At 52.5% G+C, this 21,764-nt stretch overlaps 1 protein-coding gene across 4 annotated transcripts in view; it reads right to left on the bottom strand.

Moving 5' to 3' along the window:
* Positions 1–584: 584 nt before the first annotated feature.
* The window catches only part of PLEKHG5 (pleckstrin homology and RhoGEF domain containing G5), a 34,882-nt gene continuing 13,702 nt past the window's right edge, over positions 585–21,764 (bottom strand). Inside the window, exons 2-15 of one of the 4 annotated variants that reach the window (XM_025173325.2) lie at positions 17,968–18,153; positions 16,580–16,756; positions 15,033–15,128; positions 13,893–13,943; positions 12,060–12,209; positions 11,199–11,309; positions 10,772–10,921; positions 9,373–9,510; positions 8,266–8,385; positions 7,536–7,668; positions 7,290–7,405; positions 5,922–6,106; positions 4,229–5,068; positions 585–2,755 (exon numbers count right to left, since the gene is read on the bottom strand). In XM_025173325.2, coding sequence (XP_025029093.2) covers positions 2,746–2,755; positions 4,229–5,068; positions 5,922–6,106; positions 7,290–7,405; positions 7,536–7,668; positions 8,266–8,385; positions 9,373–9,510; positions 10,772–10,921; positions 11,199–11,309; positions 12,060–12,209; positions 13,893–13,943; positions 15,033–15,128; positions 16,580–16,756; positions 17,968–18,153 — 2,463 coding nt within the window. In that variant the 3' untranslated portion in view covers positions 585–2,745. Of the gene's footprint in view, positions 2,756–4,224; positions 5,069–5,921; positions 6,107–7,289; positions 7,406–7,535; positions 7,669–8,265; positions 8,386–9,372; positions 9,511–10,771; positions 10,922–11,198; positions 11,310–12,059; positions 12,210–13,892; positions 13,944–15,032; positions 15,129–16,579; positions 16,757–17,967; positions 18,154–21,764 lie in introns of those variants that run through there. The other 3 variants (XM_088147589.1, XM_088147591.1, XM_088147590.1) reach the window with 3 other exon arrangements.

The raw sequence follows: 21,764 nt of genomic DNA, 5'->3' as shown, positions 1-21,764 counted from the left end.
AGGCTAAAGTGGGTGCTCGGTTGGCATCTGGCAGGGACCCGACTGGTTTTTTTAGGCGTTGGGTGAACCCCGTTAGCGCCTCCCGCCGCCGTTTATTTCAGCCGCACCTGCTGGCTTGACCCGGGTTGAGTCTCTGGTGTGGACGGGGCCAGGAGTTTGAGAAGGCGCGATGGGGAAATTAAGGCCGGCCTTGCGACAAGCCAGATTTTTCCCCCCTCCGAGAAATGGTTCAGGATAGGACTTCCACCCCGTCGGACCTCAGGGCAGCACTTCGCTCCCCGGAATAAGCCGCCCCACACAGCAGAATCACCGATTTCGGGCTCAAGGTAGACTGCCTCTAAATAGCTAGGCTCTACCCACGTGGCCATGACTAATCCCCACTGACGGGCTTCTCTTCCTCCTCCTCCTCCTCTAATTCCTCTTTTACAGCCATCACAATCTATGTTTTTTTCTTCCTTTATAATGATCTATTGCAGCGGTTCTCAACCTTAGGAGCTTTAAGATGGGTGGACTTCAACTCCCAGAATTCCCCATGCTGGCTGGGGAATTCTGGGAGTTGAAGTCCACTCATCTTAAAGTTCCTAAGGTTGAGAAACGCTGATCTATTGTTTATTTTTTTTTAACGTTAATTTTTGGGATTGATTGAAAAGCAGAATAACCACCATGAAAAACCAAAACACCCTTGGCAGAGAATTCCCTAAAAGGAAATGAGCATCGTCGAGTCTGCTCCACGAAAGCGAAAACTCAGCTAAGTGACTGTGGTTTGTATCTGTATCCTGGCTTGTCAAGCAAGCCACAATGGGCTGGATTTCCCACCAGGCTAAACCCAACCCACGCACAAATCCGGCCACAACCTCACCCCCCCCCTTTACGCCCCATCATAGAAAAGGTTTGGAAGATTTGATCGGCATTTAATGGGTGACCGACTACGCCAAGCAAGCACATTTGCAGAAGAGGGGGTGACAAACCAAGAGCCCTCCCCGTGGCTTGTTCACAAACTTCACGGCATGCCATGGTATAAAAGGAACCTCCCCTGCCCGACTGAAAAACGGGGTGGGGGGCGAGAATGCAAAAAGCCCAGCAGCTGAGCTTAATAAATACACAACTTTAAAAGCCAACACAAAACACAATTATTTTTTTTCAGAATTAAAAGAAGGTTGTTGGTAGGAAAGACGCTTAGCAAACTTTCTTCCTGCCCGGCTTTGTCTTCCAGCCGCGCTGCCAACTGAGTTTCGTAGAACGGCCAATATGTTGGGGGAGGGGGCTTTGCTCCACTGTTCCAGGCGGGGCCCTGATTTTATTCCCCCCCATGGGGGTGGGTGGGGGGCAAACAAAAGGCCTGGAATCGGACAAGGAGGGCAATTCTCGCCACAAAGTTGGAAGCAAGAGAGGAAGGCGAGGGGGGTCCTGCCTTCGCGTCGCCCAGAAAAGGGAGGGCAGGGGGGCATCAACCTCGCCGAAGATGCCACCGTGTCGGACGAAGCCCTTTTTCTAACTCCAAGGGGCTGCTGCAAAGATGCTCTTCCATTTCCCCTTCTTCCAAACGGCATCCTTGGCGCCCGGCTCGGAAAAACGGGCAGGAACTTGAACATTTCCACAGCCTTCTGCTTTCCCGTTCCTCGTGCCTCTGAACCATTTTTCCCTTCTTCCCGAAATTCCTGCACACTTCCCTTCTCCAACCTTCCGCTTCTTCCTCCCTCCTTCCGAAACAGCCGGCCTCGGCTAGGAACGGAGCTCCCCATCTCAGGAGGCCGGGAAGCTGTCTTGGCGCTAAGAGGGGTGGGCTCGCCAGCACTCCTGAGAGCGGGGTGGTGGTCTGGGTCTCCAGGTTCCCATCCCATGCTTACCCACTATTCATTTTGCTCTTTGCCCCCCACCCCAGCAGGAAAAAACTCACAAAGGGTGGAGGTCCTTCTGGGCTAAGCAAGGCTTTTTCTGTTGCTGGATGGGACGACCCTGTACAACACCCACAGCTGGCCGTGCGGGAAAACAGTGGCGGGGTGGGTCGAACCCATTGCCAGCCAAGATGATCGAGGCTGTAAACAGCGCCCTCCTTCTTGGCCCTCTGCCTCAAGCGCTGGGCACAGAGAGGCCTCTGTAGGAGAGCTAGGAAGAGCCGGCAGCATTTTTGTGAAAATTGGACGAGATCCCCCCCCCAGGTTCGCTTTTCTGGGGGCCGGGACTGTTGTTGGGGGCATGACAAGCTGGCCGATGGGGCACAGATCCGGGAGGGAGCGATGAGGCTCAATTCCTGCCATGAGACGTTTTGGGGTAATTAGGGAGCCACATGAGACAAGCCAAGGGAGAAAAGCGACAGGCCGTTGTATGGCTCAGGGCTGGTCGTTTGGGTATTGTGCGAGAGACCCACCCCAAGCGTCCTTCTCTCTCCCTTGCCTGCGGTAGGGAGGACTAACAAGGAGGAACCTTACAGTGCAAAAGGCAAAAAACTAGGGCCGAAGTCCTTGAGCCACTGTTGCTGGGGCCAAGCCCCCCTCCCTCCATTCCCGCTCTCCCCTCGTCTCTCATGTCCTCAGACCCAAGTGTGCACAGCTGCCGAAAACACATCGATCTGGTCGACACACATACACAGAACTTGTGGCACCCAGTTGGATGCTGTGCCCTGTCCTTGTGCCCACCCCCTTGGGGCGGCCAAGTGGTCCCGATGCCCATGGTGGGTGGGACTACAGAACCGGACCTCCTGGAAGCAGGTCTCCCTCGCCGTTGGTTCTCTTCTCCCGACACTTCTCATACCTCCCTGGAACAGAGGAGAAAATAAGATGTTACTTTGGCCCTTGAGTTTCTCTTCCATTAGGTGAAGGAGCATAGATGGAGGGAGGAAGGAGCGAGGCATTAATGGGGGACTTTGGGAAAGAAATGACTCAATGAGAAAGAAACTAAAATAACCCCACCTTTGGTATGAGACAAAGTAGAGAGAAACGTGGACAGGCTTTTGAGATAGATGTCAGCCCTGCGAGGCAGGCCAGGCCAAGAAACAGGCACAGCAGAGATTCCAAGAATGCTACTTTATCGTAGTAGGGTATAACAACAGAATGTTGAAAGTCCGGGTTTCTCTACTCCGTCTTATACCAACAAAATCAAGGTGGGGTTATTTTGAATCTCTTCCTCCCGTTTTCCTCCTTCTCAGGACTAGTAACTTTTTCTGCAAGTCTCCTCTGATCACCTTATTCATGTCTTGCCTATCTCCAAGGTCAGCTCTACGTTCCTTAATTTTCTTTTAAAAAAAGGAGAGAGGAAGCTAGGTTGGGAGTTATGAGCAAGGGGAGGAGTGCAGAAACACCACAGGCCACACTCCTTCTCCAAGCTTCTAGGAAGACAAAGCAGAGCTGGCACTCTGTGCATGCTTCAGGGCAGGGATAATCCAGGTTGAATTTTCCACTTCTCTACATGTTCCTTTTCACTTGGGTGCAACCTCTGGTCATTCTGGGCAGCCCACAGATTTCCCAACGCCATGGGCTGCCCACCTGTAATGGTCTGTGGGAATGACCTTGGGAGACAGGAGGAAGATCCACAGACTAGGCAATGGTCAGATAAGAGGCAGCTGAGCCTGCAGCAGGAATGGGGGTGTGGAAAGCATCTCAGAAGGGACCCTCCCTAGTTTTCTGGAGAGTAAAAGGAAAGGAGGGGAGAAATACTTCCAGTCTTGCAAGATTCTGTTAATGTAACCTTACAATAAAGTGAGAGCTAGTATTTCTAGGTGTGCTTCTGGTCTGGACTACCTCACAAGGCTGACAGGAACTGAACAGAGCCAGATCTGGAGCCCAATTCCATTTTGCACCCCAATACACTAGGAGGAAACTATCTGAACAAGAAAAAATCTTGGGGAGTGTAACGGTCTGTGGGCATGACCTTGGGAGACAGGGGGAAGAACCACAGCCAGGGGAATGTTCAGATAAGAAGTAGCTCAGCCCACAGATGGAGGAAGGGTGTGCTAAGCATCTCAGAAGGGACCCTCCTTGTTTCTCAGCCTGTAAAGGTGAGGGGGGAGACTTGTACTTTCGGACTTGCAAGATTCTGTTAATGTAACCTTACAATAAAGTAGAATTAGTTCATCTGGGCATGCTTCCTATCTGGACTCCCTTGCAAGGCCGTCACCACCACAATCCCCCATCCTGTCTCACAGTAGGGCCAGCTCTGCTCCCAGAACAGCTCCAGTGCTCTCACAGCCCAGCCTAAAGTTCCACCCCCCGCCCTCCCGACCCCAACTCACGAGGCTGTGAGCGTGGAGTTGAGGAGCAACGTGGTGTGGAGGCGGTACAGCTGGCCCAACGTCAACTTGCGGTGCTGAATCGCCGGGGGGTCCGAAAATGCCTGCTGGCCCGATAGCTCTTCTCCCCGGCGCTCGTCCGCCAGCCAGCAGGGAGATGGCGGCCCTCTCAAGGCGGCGGCCCCCACCCCCGGAGAGACGCAGACCCCCAACAAGGACGTCTCCTCTGCTTCGGAGAGTTCAGAAGTGCTACTATGGTTGCTGCTGCTGCTAAGGGCACCTCTGAAGGCTCCGCTTTGGGGTTCCTGCATTGGGGGGCAGCCGGACAGCAAGACCGGGGGGAAAAGTTCGGAGAGACTTCTGCTCTGGCTGAGCTGCAGCGAGGCCGAGAGCAACTGCGAGAGGTTGGCTTCCGATTTGGATTTCAGCACCTTGGTCTTGCATGGCAGGAGCTGGACGGGGGTCTGTTGACGCAGCCTGGGGGAACCGCCCTGTTGCAAGGGCTTGGCGATGTCCTCCTCTTCCTCCTCCTCAGCAGCTGCCATGCCCCCCTGCAGCTGATGGGGCTCGGCCAATTCTTGGAAGGAGGCAAGCGAGAGGGTCCCGTAGGCGCTGTCGATGGAGGAACAGCGGCAGGAGGGCTCCGGTTTCAGGAAGTGGCCAGGGGCGTCTGGGAGCGGGTCCCCTGTCTCCAAGGTCGGCGTGGTGGAATTGGGGAGGGGGTCGATGGACGACTCGTCCGCTGGCAAGCTGAACTGGCCCCCTTCAAAGGAAGGAGAAGGGAGCCCCTCGCTGGCCTCAGCCACCATCACGGAGATGGTCTCGGTGGAGCTGTCGGAGAGGCTGCAACCAAGGCAGGGGGGGGTTAGGGTCATGCTGCAAATGGGAGAAGGTGCAGGCTGCGGTCCTTAAAGGTCGTGGTATGTGGGAATGACCTTGGGAGATGTGGGGAAGAGATGCTGCCTAGGGAACGGTCAGATAAGAGAGGGCATAGCCCACAGCTACATAATGGCTGGAAAAAGAGACTCAGAAGGGGCTCTCCCTAACTTCTCGGGGTGTAAAGGAGATGGCAGGAGATTTGTACTTTCAGATTTGCGAGATTCTGTTAATGTAGTTTTACAATAAAGTAGAATTAGCACATCTGGTCGTGTTTCCTGTCTGGTCTGCCTGGGAAGGCTGACATCAATCTAGCAAGTCTGCAGAAGTACAAATTTCCCACCATCTCCTTTACAGCCCTTCTGTATATTACAGAATCTGATCTCCACTATCCTTGGAGATCAACCTTCACTTCGACAGTGACTTTGGGCTGATACGCGTTTCTGTCTCTGGAAACTCCATCCGAGAATTTTTATGTATTAGACGGATCTCCTGCCACAGTCAGAATCAACTTGCAGCCACCCAAATCACGACTCCCCTTCAAGGCGGGGCCAGCCTCTCCTTAAGTGATTTTTTCCCATCTGTGCAGGCCCCCTGGGGTTGTTTGGAGGGGCACCACAACGTCTCCAGAATACCCAGGACTACATTTCCCATCGAGTTTTGGGCAAGGCTTACAAGTTTAAAGTTTAGAGGCTCTGGAGGTTATTTGCAGCCTGGGGAAGTGCGAGGTGCCTTGCCAAAGGGTGACGTGATCTTCTTCCACGCATCCTCCCCTCGCTCAAAAGACGCTCCTCCGCCCCCGAGAGACAAGCCGACTTACCGTTGCTGGGAGTCCAGGCTGCTGGTGCTCTTGCGGAGGGTAGGAGGAGAGCTGGCTCCCGAGGAGCCCTGGTTGCCTTCGTCCTCCTCCTCTTCCTCCTCCTCCTCTTCCGCCTTCCCTTCCTCCACGTGGGAAAGCTGCTGGCTCTGCTGGAGCTGCTGAACACGCAGCTGCTCCAACTTATTCTATGGGGCAGAGGAGAGCCGGTCAAGAAGGCAGATAGACCCTCCTGGGGCAGGGAGGATCCTCTAATCCAGAGCCAACACAGGGATGGGCCCTAGAGCAGGGTTTCTCAACCTTGGGAACTTCAAGCTGCGTGGATTTCAACTCCCAGAATTCCCCACATTCCAACAAAACTCAAACATCTGATGTCTAGAATGTCATTCTCTTTGAATTTTGGGGTCTTGCTTTTTTACTCTTCAGGTTTTTAACCTTGGATCTACAAAGCCATTGTTCAACATCCTAAATTAGTGTTTCTCGATTTTGGCAGCTTGAAGATGTGTGAACTTCAACTCCCAGAATTCCCCAGCCAGCCATGCTGGCTGGGGAATTCTGGGAGTTGAAGTCCACACATCATCAAGTTGCCAAGGTTGAGAAACACTGCCCTAGAAGGATTTTGGAAGGGCTTTTTTCGGGGGGGGGGATGCTGACAGACCCCAGCCCGCCTGAGGCTACAAGAGGGAGGCAGCGATTGAAAGTGAAAATTGCTCCGGAGGGTAAGCTTAGAACGAATGGGATGAAACTTCACGGAGGTAGATACAGGCGAGACGTTAGGAAGAGTTGTACAGATTCGTCCCCTTTGCTGGAGGTTTTCAAACAGAGGCCAGAGAGCAAATCCTGCTGTGGGCAGGGGGTGGGCTCGATGACCTCTGGGGTCCCGCCCAAGACTAGGGTTCCATGAAGGCCCTCCGACAGGGCTCAAAGGAATGGGAGGCGGGGAACCAACCCGTCCGGGACGTGACCCACCCAAGGTCTCTGGGTCAATGAAATCAGAATCTGCCTTCCTAGAGTTTCAATCCATTATTCCACAAAAGAGGCAGGGCCCATCTTTTATCAGAGCCCCACTCCTTCTATTTCTGTCCACGGTTGCTAGTCCTCAGTGTTCCTCACTGTCCCCAATTTTGCTGAATCCATCTTAAGGCGGGATATTGGATTGGGACAGACAGGGCTGGATGGTGACTCCCTGCAATTTGGAAATTGTTTGCCCCTTTTCACAGCCTCTCTCTTGGCCCTTCCCTAGGGGGCACCCACAGGAGAGGTCAAAAAAGTCAAGATGGCACAGCAACCTCGAAGGGGCCATTCCAAGCCACCCCTTTTGACTTTTTGGACACCCCAGGAAAAGAGCCTCCAGAGTCCAGCGGTGCCTACCTGGGCATTACAGACAGCTTCAACCCAGCTGCGGCACAGCGACTGCCCACTGGTCTGAAAGGTGTAGGCACAGACCGCGCTGCGAAACTCGTTCAGGTAGATCAGCAGGAAAGACCCTGGACAGGGAGCAAAAAAGGCTTCAGAACTCCCAGCAGTCTCCAGAACGACGAAGCAAGAAGAGGGTTGGAGTTGGAAATCTGGATCGGGGGCACAGGATGGGGCCAGCGGTGCGCATGGCGCGCTCACCTGGGTCCCTGAGCGCCCGACACACCACCTTGTCGATCAAGAGCGGCTGGCGGATGACCCGCGTGCGTTCGGCCTTCTTGGCTGGCTTGGTGATGAGGAAGAGGTCCGTGAAGAGGAAGCAGTAGACGTCCATCTGGCAAGAGAGACCCGTGAGAGCCAGCCCGGGACGGCCAACGGGCAACCGGCGCGGAAGGAAAGGAACGGCGGTGGGGTCCCTGGCAAGGGAGATCTCCCAGGAGGGGCAGGATCCCCATTGGCGGATTCTGCACAGAGCCGGGGGGGGGGGGAGGGGAGGGGAGGGAGTGGGAAGGAAGAAAGGAAAAGAAAAAAGTAAGGAAGGAAGGAAGGAAGGAAGGAAGGAAGGAAGGAAGGAAGGAAGGAAGGAAGGAAGGAAGGAAGGAAGGAAGGAAGGAGGGAGGGAGGGGGGAGGGAGGGAGGGAGGGAGGGAGGGAAAGGGAAGAAGAGGAAGGAGGGGAAGGAGAAGGGGAAGGAAGGAGAGAGGGTGGGTGGGGCTGGCAAGAGAATGGTGACCAGAGCTAAATTATGCATTAGGGCTTTCACTGGAAGGGAGAGAAGGAGGGGGCATTTTAGGTTGAGGGCTTACTTACCCCCAAAGTCCCCGCAAGGAGAAAGCTAGCAGAGGTCCCGAACAGCTGCCTCCCCTCCACCCTTCCTTTCTCCCACGGGCCCCAGAGCACAGCCCAGCTGCCTCATCTCCCTGGGGCCCCACCTTGCTGTCTCTCCCTTCCTTCATCTTGAGGCCGCCCTCCAGCAGCAGCTGCCGCGTCTCCTCTCTGGAGGTCCCGGGGATCGGGGCCGTCAGGTCCAGCCGCAGATACTCCTTCAGGATCTGGGGGGGAGAAGGAAATAAAGGGGGGTCCAGGTTTGGCGCTGCAACCCAAAGGCACCCGCTGCCCAGGCCAAGCTGGCGAAGCCGGGTGAAGGGGAACCAGGGTTAGTTCCTGGAGTCCTGGGTTCTCCTGCCAAGCCGGCCCGCCGAGTCAGCCGGAGAATCCGATATATCGCACAGTCCGGAAAACAGCTTTACGGCACGTCTCCAGCAGACGCTGCCCGCTTTTGAAGAACCCCTACGCAGGGCGGCAAACTTCTCAAAATTTTAGGGGAGGCATTTATTTATTTCCTATCTGTCTCTTCCACCCCATTGCACCCGGACTCCTGGCCAGGTCCACTGAAGCCCAAATGTTCCGGAAGATCCCGCACAAAATCCGGTCCCCCCCGTAATGATTTCCCTTTAAAAATCATAATTTTAATAATTAACTTTATCCCAACCATAACATAAATTAACCATTTACTGAACCGACAATCGTGCGTGTTTAATAGTTATTTTTATATTTATTGATCTGCTAACGGTGTTTAATTTATTATTTATTTCGTAATGAAAAAGCATCTTCAACCCCAGTGACAGATCTTAACGAAAAGCCCTCCTGGATGGATCTGTACGGATGGCTTCGCGCTGCTGCCAGCCATATTTCCATGGGGGGGGAGGGTGTCAAAAAAGTCAAGATGGTGGCGGCGACTGCACAGCCTTAGGGGGTGAGGTTTGACTGCACAATTGTGAGCCCCCTCTTGACTTTTTCGGACCCAACCTGTGGGTGCCAGTGATTTTGACCAGGGTCTTGATACAGAGTCCTAACTGGCGAGTCAATTCAAGGAAGAGCAGTGTTTCTCAGCCTTGGCACCTTTAAGATGAGTGGACTTCAACTCCCAGAATTCCCCAGCCAGCATGAAGTCCACTCATCTTGAAGGTGCCAAGGTTGAGAAACACTGAGCAAAAGACCTAGGGGCCCCTCCTTGCACCCCCCGATCCCTGGCTCACCTTGTCCACTTCATCGGTGCTCCCCTCCACCACCTCATACGCGTCGATGCGGTTAACGGTGGTGGCCAGGCGCTGCTGTTCCTGGTGCTGCCGCATACACGAGTTGACATGGTTGATAAAATGCTCCACGGAGTTGATCTGCAAAGGAAGACGAGCTGGATCTACAGACTTCGCTGGCCCTTTCCTCCCGGAGTCGAAATCAGCGACTCCCAGAAGCCGAAGGAGCAGCTAACCCCGCTGGGTTTCTCACAGCTAGACTGCTGTGGAACGTGGAAACTCCACCAAACCTTCATGATTGATTGGCAGGTATCTGGGGGGGGGACCCGAGTCCCCTTTTCAAACGATGTAACCGTCCCCTCCCTGTAGTTCTGTGCTGTGTTTTGACCGATTTTCTTTTAAAAGTCTTAATGCAAAAGTGTTCTTTTTGGCCATTTTTTTCAGGCTTTTTTGGGGGGCCCTACATTTCAACTCCCCCGAGTAATTCATTTTCATTGCTGAGTTGCATTTGGACTCTTTATCTTTCTGGCTCTGGGTCTGGAGTGCAAATTGCCAGGAGATTTTACCAGTGGAAGGTAAAGCAGGTTTAGTAAGTTAAAAAGGAAAAACCCACCCTCTAAATTGGTGGCCAGTTGCCGGAAGCCCCTAGTTTAACTTGCAGTGGTAGGAAACCCTTTTTCTCCTTTCTGAATTTTCACCCATTTTAGCTTCGTGGTGGACCCTCTGTCCTAACCCTTGCGGGAGAATAAGCTGATCAAACAGCATTTTCTCTGTGCACTTTGATATTCCTCTATCACCTTGACATACATTTCTGTGCATCTGGCCTTTAACTTTTTCTTATCACCCCTCTCAAAAAAAGAAAAAGAAAGAAACGAAAAAGAGATTTGCGTATATCTTATCTTCTCCCTTGTCAGTTATTTCCTGCCAAAAGGAGATCGCAACGGGTGGGCGGATATGGTACCCGACTGCAAACAATTCAAGATTTCCTCCTGTAAGATCCCCAAACTGATTTTCTTCCACCATGCAGCCTCGCGCCCTTCTCCACTGCCCTTCGGGACGGAAAATGTAGCCCATCGCACGGAGTTCCAGCTTTCCTCCCCACTTCTTCCCAATATTCTGATTTTTTTCCCTTTTCTTTTTCTCGCTGCAACGATCCACCGCTCCTCCCTTCTTTCTCTTCCCCCCTGCCTCGTTCACTTCGCTTTCTCTTTTACTGGAAAAACCAACCAGCATTTCGTCACAGGGCAGAAAGTGCCCGAGTGTGCTGTCCTGTCCTTTCACCCACGGGGCTTACTGGCACCCCCACAGGCTTGCACCCCCATCCACGTGGGTTTGGATAAAAGGGGGTGCGAGAAGAACACGGCCCGCAGCATCTTTCCCGGGGCTCAGCTTGGCCTCTTACCATGGTGACGATGGCCTCGCGGGCAGGCGGCTCCTCGGTCTTCTTCAACACGGACTTCAGGAGCAGCGGGTACTTGGTCAGGCGCTGGTGCGGCTTCACGAGCATGTCGCTCAGTTTCAGACGGTTGCACTGCTTGTGCTTTTCAGCCCACTGTGAGCGGGAAGGGCAGTGGGTTTCCCGTCACGGACGGGGTCAAGACAGACGCCGTCCCGCCGGCTCAGGGTCCCAAGAGGGGAGCAGGGGGAAGGCAGGGACATCAACGCTGGGCAGACAGACTCCTCTCCCTTGCATGTTCCTGGGAATCTGCTAAAACTCCCCCCCCTTTATTCTGGCCATGCAATCTCAACCAGGCAGGGGCATACGGGCACCCCTGTGGCCCGGGGGGGGACCCTGCCCCGCCTGTTCCACCTGTCCCGCCTGTCCTTACCGTCACATAAAGGCGGAAGAGCTCGTTCTCACGCAGCAAATTCCGCATGTATTCCATGCAACCCTCTTCCTCCATGCAGTACCGGACATAAGGCTTGAAGAGGGAGCCAAACTGGGGGGAGAGAAAAGACCTGGAGTTAACCATGGTTTAGGGAGGCCCTGGAGGAGCTCAGAAGTGGGCATTCTCCAACGGCAGCTGAGTGGCCTGGGTGGAAAGCGGGCACCTGACCGGGATACTGGAGCGGTTGTGTTCCCCGCTGCTGTATAGGTGCCACAGTCGTTCTTCCTGCGCTGGGCAGGGCGTTCTGATGCTATGGCTCACCTTGGATTCCCGCATTCGAGTCTCGGGCAGGGGTTGGACTACATGATCTCCTGCAGACTTACATTCTAGGATTCTATGCCTGAATTTGGATTCCTGCCCCGGCAGGGGGCTGGACTGGATGATCTCCAGGTTTCCTTCCAGGCCTCACATTTGAGGATTCTAGACTTTAATCCAGATTCCTGCATCTCGTTGAACTAGATGATCTTCCTGCGATGCTGAGCTCTCTAGTGCCTCTGCTGTTAACGGCCAATGGTGGCATTGCAGCTTCCATTTTTCACCGATTTTCCTCCTGCTCCTGGAGGTCATTCTGGCCTTGTACAACCCCTTCTGCTCAGCTACTCCCCATTTTTATTTTTTACTACAACCAAGCTGGCACCCAGTTACTCTCTCTCTGCTATTTCCCAACAATCCGCCACCCTACTTCTCTTCCCCAGGCCCGACATCAGCTTCCGAGCTCAACTCCAACCCCAGAGGGCCTCTGAGCATATCATAACGGCCGGCAGCACCCCGCCCCACCAAGCAGCCCTCTTTCACCCTCACCATCTTGAAGACCTTGAAGAAGTCGGTGGGGTCCAGCAAGGATCGGCTCGTCCGGGCCTTCTCCAGCACGGGGACCATGACGGTCCTCCACAGCATGCGATGGAGCCGGACAATCTCCTGGACGTTGCTGAAAAGGCGCTCGGCTTCCACCTGCCAGGGTGCAAACCCACATGGAGAAAAAGCAGAGATGCACTGACTCCCCAACTTAAGGCAAGTTCATTTCTTTCTGGAGAATTGAAAAAAGACTGATTCTGTTTGCAGCTGGGGGGCACCCCAACCCAGGCAACGAGCAATTCTCCCAAACAGTCCGAGATCCTGAGGTCAACCAGCAGAGGTCTGGATCCCGGGCTGGGAGGCTTCTGAGCTGTGTTAATTCATCCTTGACCATCCTTTGGTGGAGATGCCACAAAGGTGCCCAACCCCTATATTTTATTTTATTGATTTTTATTGTTTTTGAATCAAAACCTGCGGGACCGGTTTGACCAGACACATCTTTTGGGGGATGAATGAGAGTGGGGAAAAAAAATCTTCCTGGCACTCTGTTCAGTTCTCCCCAAAGCTGCCACCGGCGCACCCATTCGCCGGCGCCTCCTCGCACAAGCTGCGTGTGGTTGAGGTCCCGCTGTTGCTGCGTTACTAAACTCACTTCCGTCCAGGAGACAGACAAAGCGGATGGGCCCCCTCTGAACGCGGCAAACGAAGGGTACCCCCACTCCACGCAGCGTTGACACGCTCTCCCCCCGGCCCCGAGGGGGCCAAGCAGTTGCCTTCTCCTCCTCCAAGGAAAAGAGATTTTCTCCACCTTGGAAACTCTTAGGAGATGTTTTTATATATGACAACCGCAGCAAGATTACTATATGCTATAACTTTATATATATATAGTATATGTTACATACTACAACGCCGCCCAGAGTCGCTTTGTGTAAGATGGGCAGCTATACAGATAAACATAATAATATATATATATTATTTTATATATATATAAAAATATATAATTTATCTGTATAATAATAATAATAATAAGCTATAAATAAATAAATAAATAAATAAATAAATATGCTCAAAAGTGGACATCCACCCATCCAGCCATCTGTCTGTCCATCTGTCTTTCTGTCTGTCCATCCATCCGTCTATCCAGCCATCTGTCTGTCTGTCCATCTGTCCATCCTTCTCTCTGTCCATCCATCTGTTCATCCATCTGTCCGTCTGTCTTTCTGTCCCTCCCTCTATCTATCTGTCTGTCTATCAACATCTGTCACTCTATCTAATAACCAAGTGGTCTTCGGTTATTCCAGCCCCAACCCTTTTATTACACGTCAGGAGAAGAATAGAGATGGAAAGTAGGACACCAGGTGATGCCCCTCTTTTTGGAATCAAGTTGGCGGACAGAGAGTGATATATCCAGTGAAGAGGACATGTTGGGGAAATATTTCTGGCTGCTTTTAATAGCATGATCATTTTATGGCTTCTTTCTTATCCACCTTCCATCTTAAGAGGAAATCTACATATCCCAGATGCTATCAAATCTACCTGTAGGGAAGAATCTGTTCCCTAAGAAAAGGCTACTGGAATTAATAGCTGTGAGATTTAATGAAGATAAGGGCATCTAAGCACATAAAATATATTTTAAAAAGAATTACTACCTTGCCAATATCCCAGGAATCAAAGGATAAACTAGATGCCTATAAATACAGCTTCTGTCCTAGATGAGGTGCTTTACAGGAACACGGCGATTCTGTTCCTTAATCCAGACTCTGGATTCAAAGGCAAACTGAAAATGCAACTTTGACCCCTCTGTTTCCCAGCAGAGTTTTTAACCAGGGGAGCTCTTACCTCGCACAAGAGGCCCAAATCCTGCAAATTTAAAAGGCAGCACAGGAACAGCTGTGGAGGAAACGAAAAGAGGGGTTGGTCCATTAGACGAGGAGCAGTACAGTGGTGGGATTAGAGAAGAGACGGGCAACTTTGGGGTGGGGTTAACAAGGGGCTCTGTCTTTGGATGGAATCACTGAAAAGAGGACCCCAAAACATCAAAGGGCAACTTTGCGATGGGTAGATTTCGACTCCCAGAATTCCCTAGGTATGGCTAAGAATTCTGGGAGTTGGAGTCCCCTCGTCTCAAAGCTGCCCAGGTTGGGACACACTGTTCTAAATGAAAGAGCTATGAAGGAGCTTGGGGAATAAACTGGAGAAGATGCTTTGGAGGGCAGGGGAGCAGAGCTGTGGCATCTCTTGAAAGCAGCTGAGTCATTTCTTTATGTATACATCCTATTTATATAGCCTCCTGTCTCACCGATCTGTGGCTCTGGGCAGCGTACAGCAAAAAAGGCAATATAAAAACTAATAATTACAATCCAACAATTAAAACAATTTTCTTGAGATTGCACAGCCACCTGGGAGAAAATGGAGCTCCCTAGGAATTGCAAGGAGAGAGGGGGTTTGCGTCCCCCAGGCCCTCCAAAGCCCCTTTTTGCACCCGGATCTGAAGCCCCGAGCGGATCCTTTCTGGGCTCAGAAGAGTGTAGAAAAGGGGGAGGAGAAGATTCCCCCCACCCCTTCCTGTCCAGTGTTGCCCAGTCAGAAGCTTCTCCCTTGTCCACCCAGGAATTCCCAGGCAGTGAGACCAAGAGAACCGAAGCTTCCTGCAGGTAGTTACAGAAGAGGTGGCCTGTCGCCCCTCTGCACGAGTCCCTGCCCTGCCTTGCACTCCCTCCAGTTGGTAAGCACAGCGAAGGGAGGGCTTTCTCCTTCTCTACTCTTTCACTTTCACGGCGAAGAACACTCACAGTTTTGGGCTGTGTTCAAAGGAGGAAGAGATACACACACACCCTTCCCCAACCTGCCAACCACCAAACCCACGGCTGGCTGGGGAATTCTGGGAGTTGAAGTACACCCATCTTAAAGTTGCTGAGGTTGAGAAATGTTGTGCTAGACAGTTTGGAAAGGTTTGCACAGGGCACCGCATGGACTTACATCGGTGATGACTTTCAGTTTCTTGATGTAAGACGCTTCGGTGTGCAGCAGTTCCCAAATGGCTTCCTGCTGGTGGCACTGGCGTCGCGTCAAAGCCTGGAGAAACAACGCCCAGATTGAATCTTACTCCTCTTCTGGGAAAACAATCAGCTTCTCTAAACGGGCACCTCCCAGCATGTTGGGACTTCAACTCCCAGAATTCCAAAGCACGACAGCTGGAATTCTGGGAGTTGCAGTTCCGCAATCCAGCAGCTCCTGATATCTTGGGAGTTCAGCTCCCAGAATTCAAACACCACAGCTGGAATTCTGGGAGTTGTAGTTCCCCAATCTGGCAGTTCCTGATGCCTTGGGACTTCAAATCCCAGAATCCCAAAGCACCACAATGGGAATTCTGGGAGCTGTAGTCCCAGGAGGGAGTAGGCTGGAAGATCCAGCCGGGGAGACCAAAAGCCTCACTAGGCTAGTGCCTGTTGCCAGCCGGAGGGAATCTATAATCCCCGGCGTCCAGCATTCAGAGGCAAAAACTGGGAAATTTCGACTAATTTGGATGGCATTTAATCTACAGCTTCTATCAGCCATGGCCAATATGGTCAGGCGATGGGAGTTGTAGTCAGGCACCACCTGACTTGGAAAAGGTTGGAGAAGTGCACGACTCTTCCGAAGCGAGGCCACCCGGCCCCTCCTGCACACGGATCCGAACTGCTAAATTTGCTTGCGGCGAAGAGGGAAAACAGAGGCCGGCGTTCCCACCCCTCGGTCTCCCCACGCGATCGTGGAGGGAGCGGAAAGCATTCGGGCTCAGCAGGTGAGCGGGGAGGGCAAAGGCGACCGCCGGAAACCCTTTCGCGGAGGAGAAATCGAGGCTGCTGGCCGCTCAGCCCCTGCCCGGCTGCCAGCCCCAGTTCGCCCCGCTGGCGTTTCCACCCCGAAGATGCTCCTAAATTAACCTCCCCAGGATGACCACAAAGCCGCCCCTGTTAGGGGGAGAAAAGCTTTCACTTTGTCAAGGCTTAACTGGTAAAAGCAGAAGTACTTCTGGACAGTGCGAGCAGCAAGTGAGAGAGGAGATACGTGTGGAAAACACACAGGCGGCACCACAGGCTGAAGGGTTGGCCGCAAAGAGATGGGAGGAGAAAGGAAACAGGAAGGAAGGAAGGAAGGAAGGAAGGAAGGAAGGAAGGAAGGAAGGAAGGAAGGAAGGAAGGAAGGAAGGAAGGAAGGAAGGAAGGAGAGACAGAGAAGGGAGGGAGGGAGGAAGGAAGATGAAGAGAGAAAGGAAGGAAGGAAGGAGAGACGGAAGGAAGGAAGGAAGGAAGGAAGGAAGGAGGGAGGGAGGGAGGGAGGGAGGGAGGGAGGGAGGGAGGGAGGGAGGGAGGGAGGGAGGAAGGAAGGAAGGAAGGAAGGAAGGAAGGAAGGAAGGAAGGAAGGAAGGAAGGAAGGAAGGAAGGAAGGAAGGAAGGAAGGGGAGAGGTAGGGAAAGAGAGAGGAAGAAGCTGGCGTAGCCGCCTGTGAGGTCCGGCAGGGCAAGAGCCCCCCCCGCCACTCACCTCCGTCCCCTCGATGATCTGCTGCCAGCTGTCCTCCAGCCTCAGGGCCGCCTCGTCCTCCTCCTCGCCGTCTTCCCAGGAATCCTGGTCGAAGCGCAGCTGGTCGGGGAACCGGGGCAGGCCGAAGAGCGCGTAGGACTGCAGCTTGCTCTCCAGCTGCTCCATCTTGTCCAGCTCCTGGGGGGCAGAGGGAGGGCTGGAGCGAACAGCCCACCTCCCACCCTGGCCCTCCTCTTTGCCTTGCAGGAATCTGGCTTGTTGGAGGGCCGCCCCAGAAGCGCACCCAGCACCACTTGGCTGGAGCCCCCCGTCAAAGCCCCCCCTGGCCTCTTTCAAAACCAGGTTCTCAGGCAGAGAAGAAACAGCTAACTAACATCCCATAGCATTTCCCTCTGGCACTTAGCTTCCCGAGGACCGCAAACGTGGGAGGATCACCGGGATTGACCCCCCAATTTGAAGGGGCCATTCCGGCCACCCCTTTCAAGCCTCCTCCCCGGGGTGGCTCTCTCCATCTCCACTCCCAGAAATTCAGCTTCCCATCCCTTCTCTTGGCACCAAGGTCTTGGGTGGCATCGAGGGACGCATCAAATCCCGGGAAGGAATAATCTCATCGTATTCTGGGTTGGCCAGAGCCCCCGACCCCCTGGACCTCGTCTCCAGTTTCCAGCATCTGCGTATTGAAAGAGGGCTTCCAGAAAAGGCCCCCGGAGGGGATGCCTGAGGTCTGACCAATGCAAAAGGATGCTTGCGTAACTTGGAAAGCCCCCCTCGACAGGCCCAGCCTAAAACCACCTTCATTTCCCTTTTGAACAGGCGCTTCGTCTGACCGACTGGCAGGCCTGGCGGGGTCGGCGAGGGACGGGCGTGAAAACGTGCAAGAGGGCAGAGGTTCCATGAAGCCACCATCTTGCACCTTTTGACCTCCTGCCCACGGTCGGCCCTGAATACCGCAAGTTTCACCCCAAGAACCTCTTCCCAGGTGCAGGATCTAGGCCTTGCTCCTCCTTCCCCTTAGAAATTTAATTTCGTTTTCCTTGGATTTTTTTTCTCTGCATACTTCCTTTTCCTGATGTCTCTCCCTCCGCTCAAGAAGTCTGAATTTTTGTTCCCTTCCCACACCTAAAAGGACATCCAGATAGTCATTCCCACTCCGCTGGTATTTCCTGGTAGCCTGCTCCTGCACATGAAGGCTCTATCTCGGGGAGGGGTCCCGGAGAACCCCCTCCCCTTCTGCCCGGAAGGGGCCAAACCCTTCCTGGGTGTCAGACCACCTTTCTCGAGGCAATCCAGTTCTGCTGGGAAGAGGGAACATCAACATCTGTGCCCCACCTGCAGCGAAAACTGTGACAAGCGGGACTCGGGGTGCAAGGAAGAAGTGGGGGACCTACCCTCGCAAAAGGGCTAGTGCTGTTGCCCGATCCGAAGAAGCCGCTAAAACGGCTGGCCGCTCGGTTCTTCCGGGTGTCCGGGCCGTTGGGGGTCAGGGAGGGGGTGGGAGGCTGCAGCAGGTCCTGGCTGGGGATGCTGGAATCACCAAGGAATTCGTTCATATTCTTCCTTTGCCTTCCAGGCGCCTGCAGTGGGAGAGAAACAGCTGAGCGGATGGTCAGAAGCAGAAAGATCGGGGGGGGGGATCCTGCTGGGACACCCCGCAGGCGGCAACAGCACCTATTTCCAAACGACGCAGCGACACCCCTTGCCATCAGAGCAGAGAAGTTCGAATTGTCCTTTTCTGCTTGCTGTTCGGACTCCGGAAAGTGTTCTGCCCCCCGCAGTCTTCCTTTCAACCCTCTTCCGCCATCATGGCCAGGTTCAAAGCAAGATGCCCCCCTTTGGTCTTTCCTCCAGAGCGCTGCTCTGTCCCCCAAATCGTCCTCTACCCACCCAAAGCCTTTGATGCGCCTCCGGAGGGCTTTCCAAACCACGACCGGATCGTAAACTTCAAGGAACCAGAAGAGGCGTATAATGAAGTCTCCAAGCTCCCCACCCACAAGGCTTTAATTAGAGAGACGTTAAGGGAGCCCCCCCAAAATTCGCATCTTACACCTTCCTCCAACGCTCGCCTTGTATCTGACCTGCTGGCCGGAGATGAAAAGCAGAAATCTTAGGGTTGCGCACTCCAAAGATGCTCTGGATCTACATCTTCACTGACTAGATCTACATCGAGCGCTTTGTGAACTACAGATAGTCCTCACTTAATGACCACAATAGGGACAGGAAAGTTGGTTGTTAAGCAGGGCAGTTGTTAAGCGAATCAGATCCAATTTTATGACCTTTTTTGCGGCGGTCATTAAGTGATTCACGCAGTTAAGTGAATCACATGGTTCCCCGAAGCCAGCTGGGAAGGTTTCAAATGCCGATCATATGACCTCAGGACGCTGCAACCTTTGTACGTGCAAGCTGGTTGCCAAGCACCCGAATTTTGATCACATGACTGTGGGGGGTCACTGATTATGACTGTGATGGTCGTAAGTGTGAGGACGGTCGTAAGTCACTTTTTTAGCACCGTTGTACCTTCGAGCAGTCACTAAACGAATGGTTGTTAAGCAAGAACTACCTGTAGATAAAACTTATTCCTACTGTATTTCTTGCCAGCTTGTGTCAGGACTGCTGTATTTTCGGATCAAGGCAACCCACGAAGGAGCATTAAATTATAACTGATTTGAAAGACTGGTAGGAAAGTGACCCAATTTGCAACTTTTCTTCAGACCATGAAAAGCTTCTTCTGTTAGCCCCCAATTTGATGCTTCCTATAGCAGTAAGTCTCGGGACTTGGCTCACCTTCTCTGGATCCCAAACCTAAGAGTCAGGCTTGATCAGCCTTTGGATGGGAGACCACTAGGAAAGCTCAGAATCTCCGGCGAGACTGGGAAGTCAGACGACCGTGCCCGAAGAAAACCCTGGCCAAACACACTTCTGTACTGGTGCCACAAAACCCCCACAGGTGGGTCAAGAGTAACAATTTGGAAGCGAAGCAGGCAGAAAACTATCCTTTTGGTACAAATGGACTTAAATTCTAAGCCACACTGGGAAGGAATCTGGCTGCAAAATGGAAAATGTGTAGTTTCCATGCATCCTACCGTTTTATTAATTAACCTAGCGCTCTGTTTTTCAACCTCACAAATTTAAGATGGGTGGACTTCAACTCCTGGAATTCCCCAGCCAGCATGTGTGGACTTCACACCCCAGCATTCTGGGAGTTGAAATCCCCCCATCTTAAAGCTGCTGAGATTGAGAAACCCTGGACTAACAATGAATTAATCAGACGATTAATCAGAGCCACGGAATGACAGCGGAAATCAAATTAGCGTGTGCAGGGAGATGGTGCCTGATTTAAAGACCGCCAATTAGCATTTCAACAATCCTTGTAAGGAGAAGATCAAGTCCTTGGGGAAAGAGGATGCAATTCAACCCACTCCCTTGAAGAACCTGCTTTCTACAGGCAGGGCTGTCAGCTATTCAGAAGGGAAGTTTCCCAGTGCCCTTTTTCTGCTTTTGATTTTTGGTTGGACTCTTTCCAAGCGCGCCAGAGACGAGAGACGGGTGTGACCGTTCGGTTTCACGCTTTCTCTTTTGACAAATTTACTCGGCAAGGCTTATTTCAAGTCCGGATCAATATTTTCACGGAACTGGAAGCAGGAGCCCTCAAGAGGAAATATCAAATAACTTGGGGCGGAATTTATTTTCCAAGACGATACCCTTAACCCTTTACCTTCTACTTTTCAGGCATCCAGCAAGGTTCCTCTCATCCCCAAGGTCCAGACTAAACCTAAATCTTTCCAACGGCTGTATTTTTCATTTTAAGGGAAAATATTTAAATTTCTAATTTTAATGAATTTAATTTTAATGAATTTAATTTTAATTCAGATTTTAATGAATATTTCAAATTCCATTTCAAGGGAAATGATTAAAAGTATCCATTATCAGCCTAAGCCAAAAGGTTCTGCAGGTTTTCCAAACCACACAAAAACCTGCCGGGTCTAATTTATCTCATGCCCAAAAAAGGTGTCGTGTTTTTGCAGATACCACCCCCCTCCAAAAGTCTCAGAGCAGCAAAGCATCATAAAATTATAAAACCGTCAGGTTGAGGGCTGTAAAACCAGCGGCGTAAATCTAAAGAACCATAAAACAAAGGCCCAAACGATTGCCTCTGGAACAAATAAAAAAAGTGAAATAAAATTGTCAACGCCGAGGGAACGAGACAGAAACGCAGATTATGGCTGATAATCTCTGTGAAAAGAGAACAGCCCGTAAAAAGAACAATCTGGCCAGAGGGTGCAAGGCATGAAAATCCCCAGCGTTTGCAGGGATCAATAATAAATGATTAATAATAACTAGTAACTAATCCACTGATCATTAGCAAATTAATAATTATAATAATAAAATAATAAAAGCAAGTTGTGACGTTGCCATGCAAACTCCACCTTTCCGGACTCGGGGCGCACCCCCGGGATACCCGTGGAAGCCTCTGATTCAAACGACTAGAGGGTCGTAGACGGGACCTCGGAGACCATTTAGTCCAGCCCCATTTCAAGGCGGGGCCCGCCTCGACCACCTCTGCACCCCCTCAGCGAAGGAGAGGCCACCAGTGCTGAACAGCTCTCCCCAGTAGCCAGTGCTTCCAACAGGATGCAATGCCATTGTCATTTTGAAGAATCGTAAAATGGAAGGGACCGAGGGCACCTCGAGGTCATCCAGATCCACCCTTCCAGCACTGCCAACTGATGCCCATCCGGCCTCTGTCGAAACCCCTCCAGCGCAAGAGGGTCCTTGTGACCTCAACCCATCTCTCTGGACACCCCGCAGCCCCCTTCTTGAGATCCTTCTCCTCCTTCCTCCAGAGAAGGACACCCTCTTCGGCAAAGGGTTTCGAACTCTCCTCTGGACACTCCCGGACCCTGGCATCCTGGGGTGGCAAGGCTCTTGCCGCTGGCGTCACGCAGCTCGTTGTCCCCAACTCATGTGCGGGCAAGAGGGAACAAGCTTGGGGTCACGCTTGGGAACCCCCACGGGTCTCCCGTGCCCTACCAGGCCAAGAACCAGCAGTGGCAAAGCCAAACCTTCAAAGGTGCCAATATTTCTCCTGTCAGGCCAGGGGAGGGAGCACCAGCTGGCATCTGGCGCACCCAGCCCCACCCGGCCTCTGAGAACGAGGCGGGCATCTGGCCAAGGCTGTTGCCAAACA

This window comes from Python bivittatus, unplaced genomic scaffold, assembly GCF_059951505.1.
Source record: "Python bivittatus isolate LINGU-HERP-01145 unplaced genomic scaffold, Pbiv_v1 ctg000510_np1212, whole genome shotgun sequence".
NCBI classification, from domain to species: Eukaryota; Metazoa; Chordata; class Lepidosauria; order Squamata; family Pythonidae; genus Python; species Python bivittatus.
The sequence above is the reverse complement of the archived record's forward strand: the minus strand, read 5'-3'. Positions and strand labels throughout refer to the sequence as shown.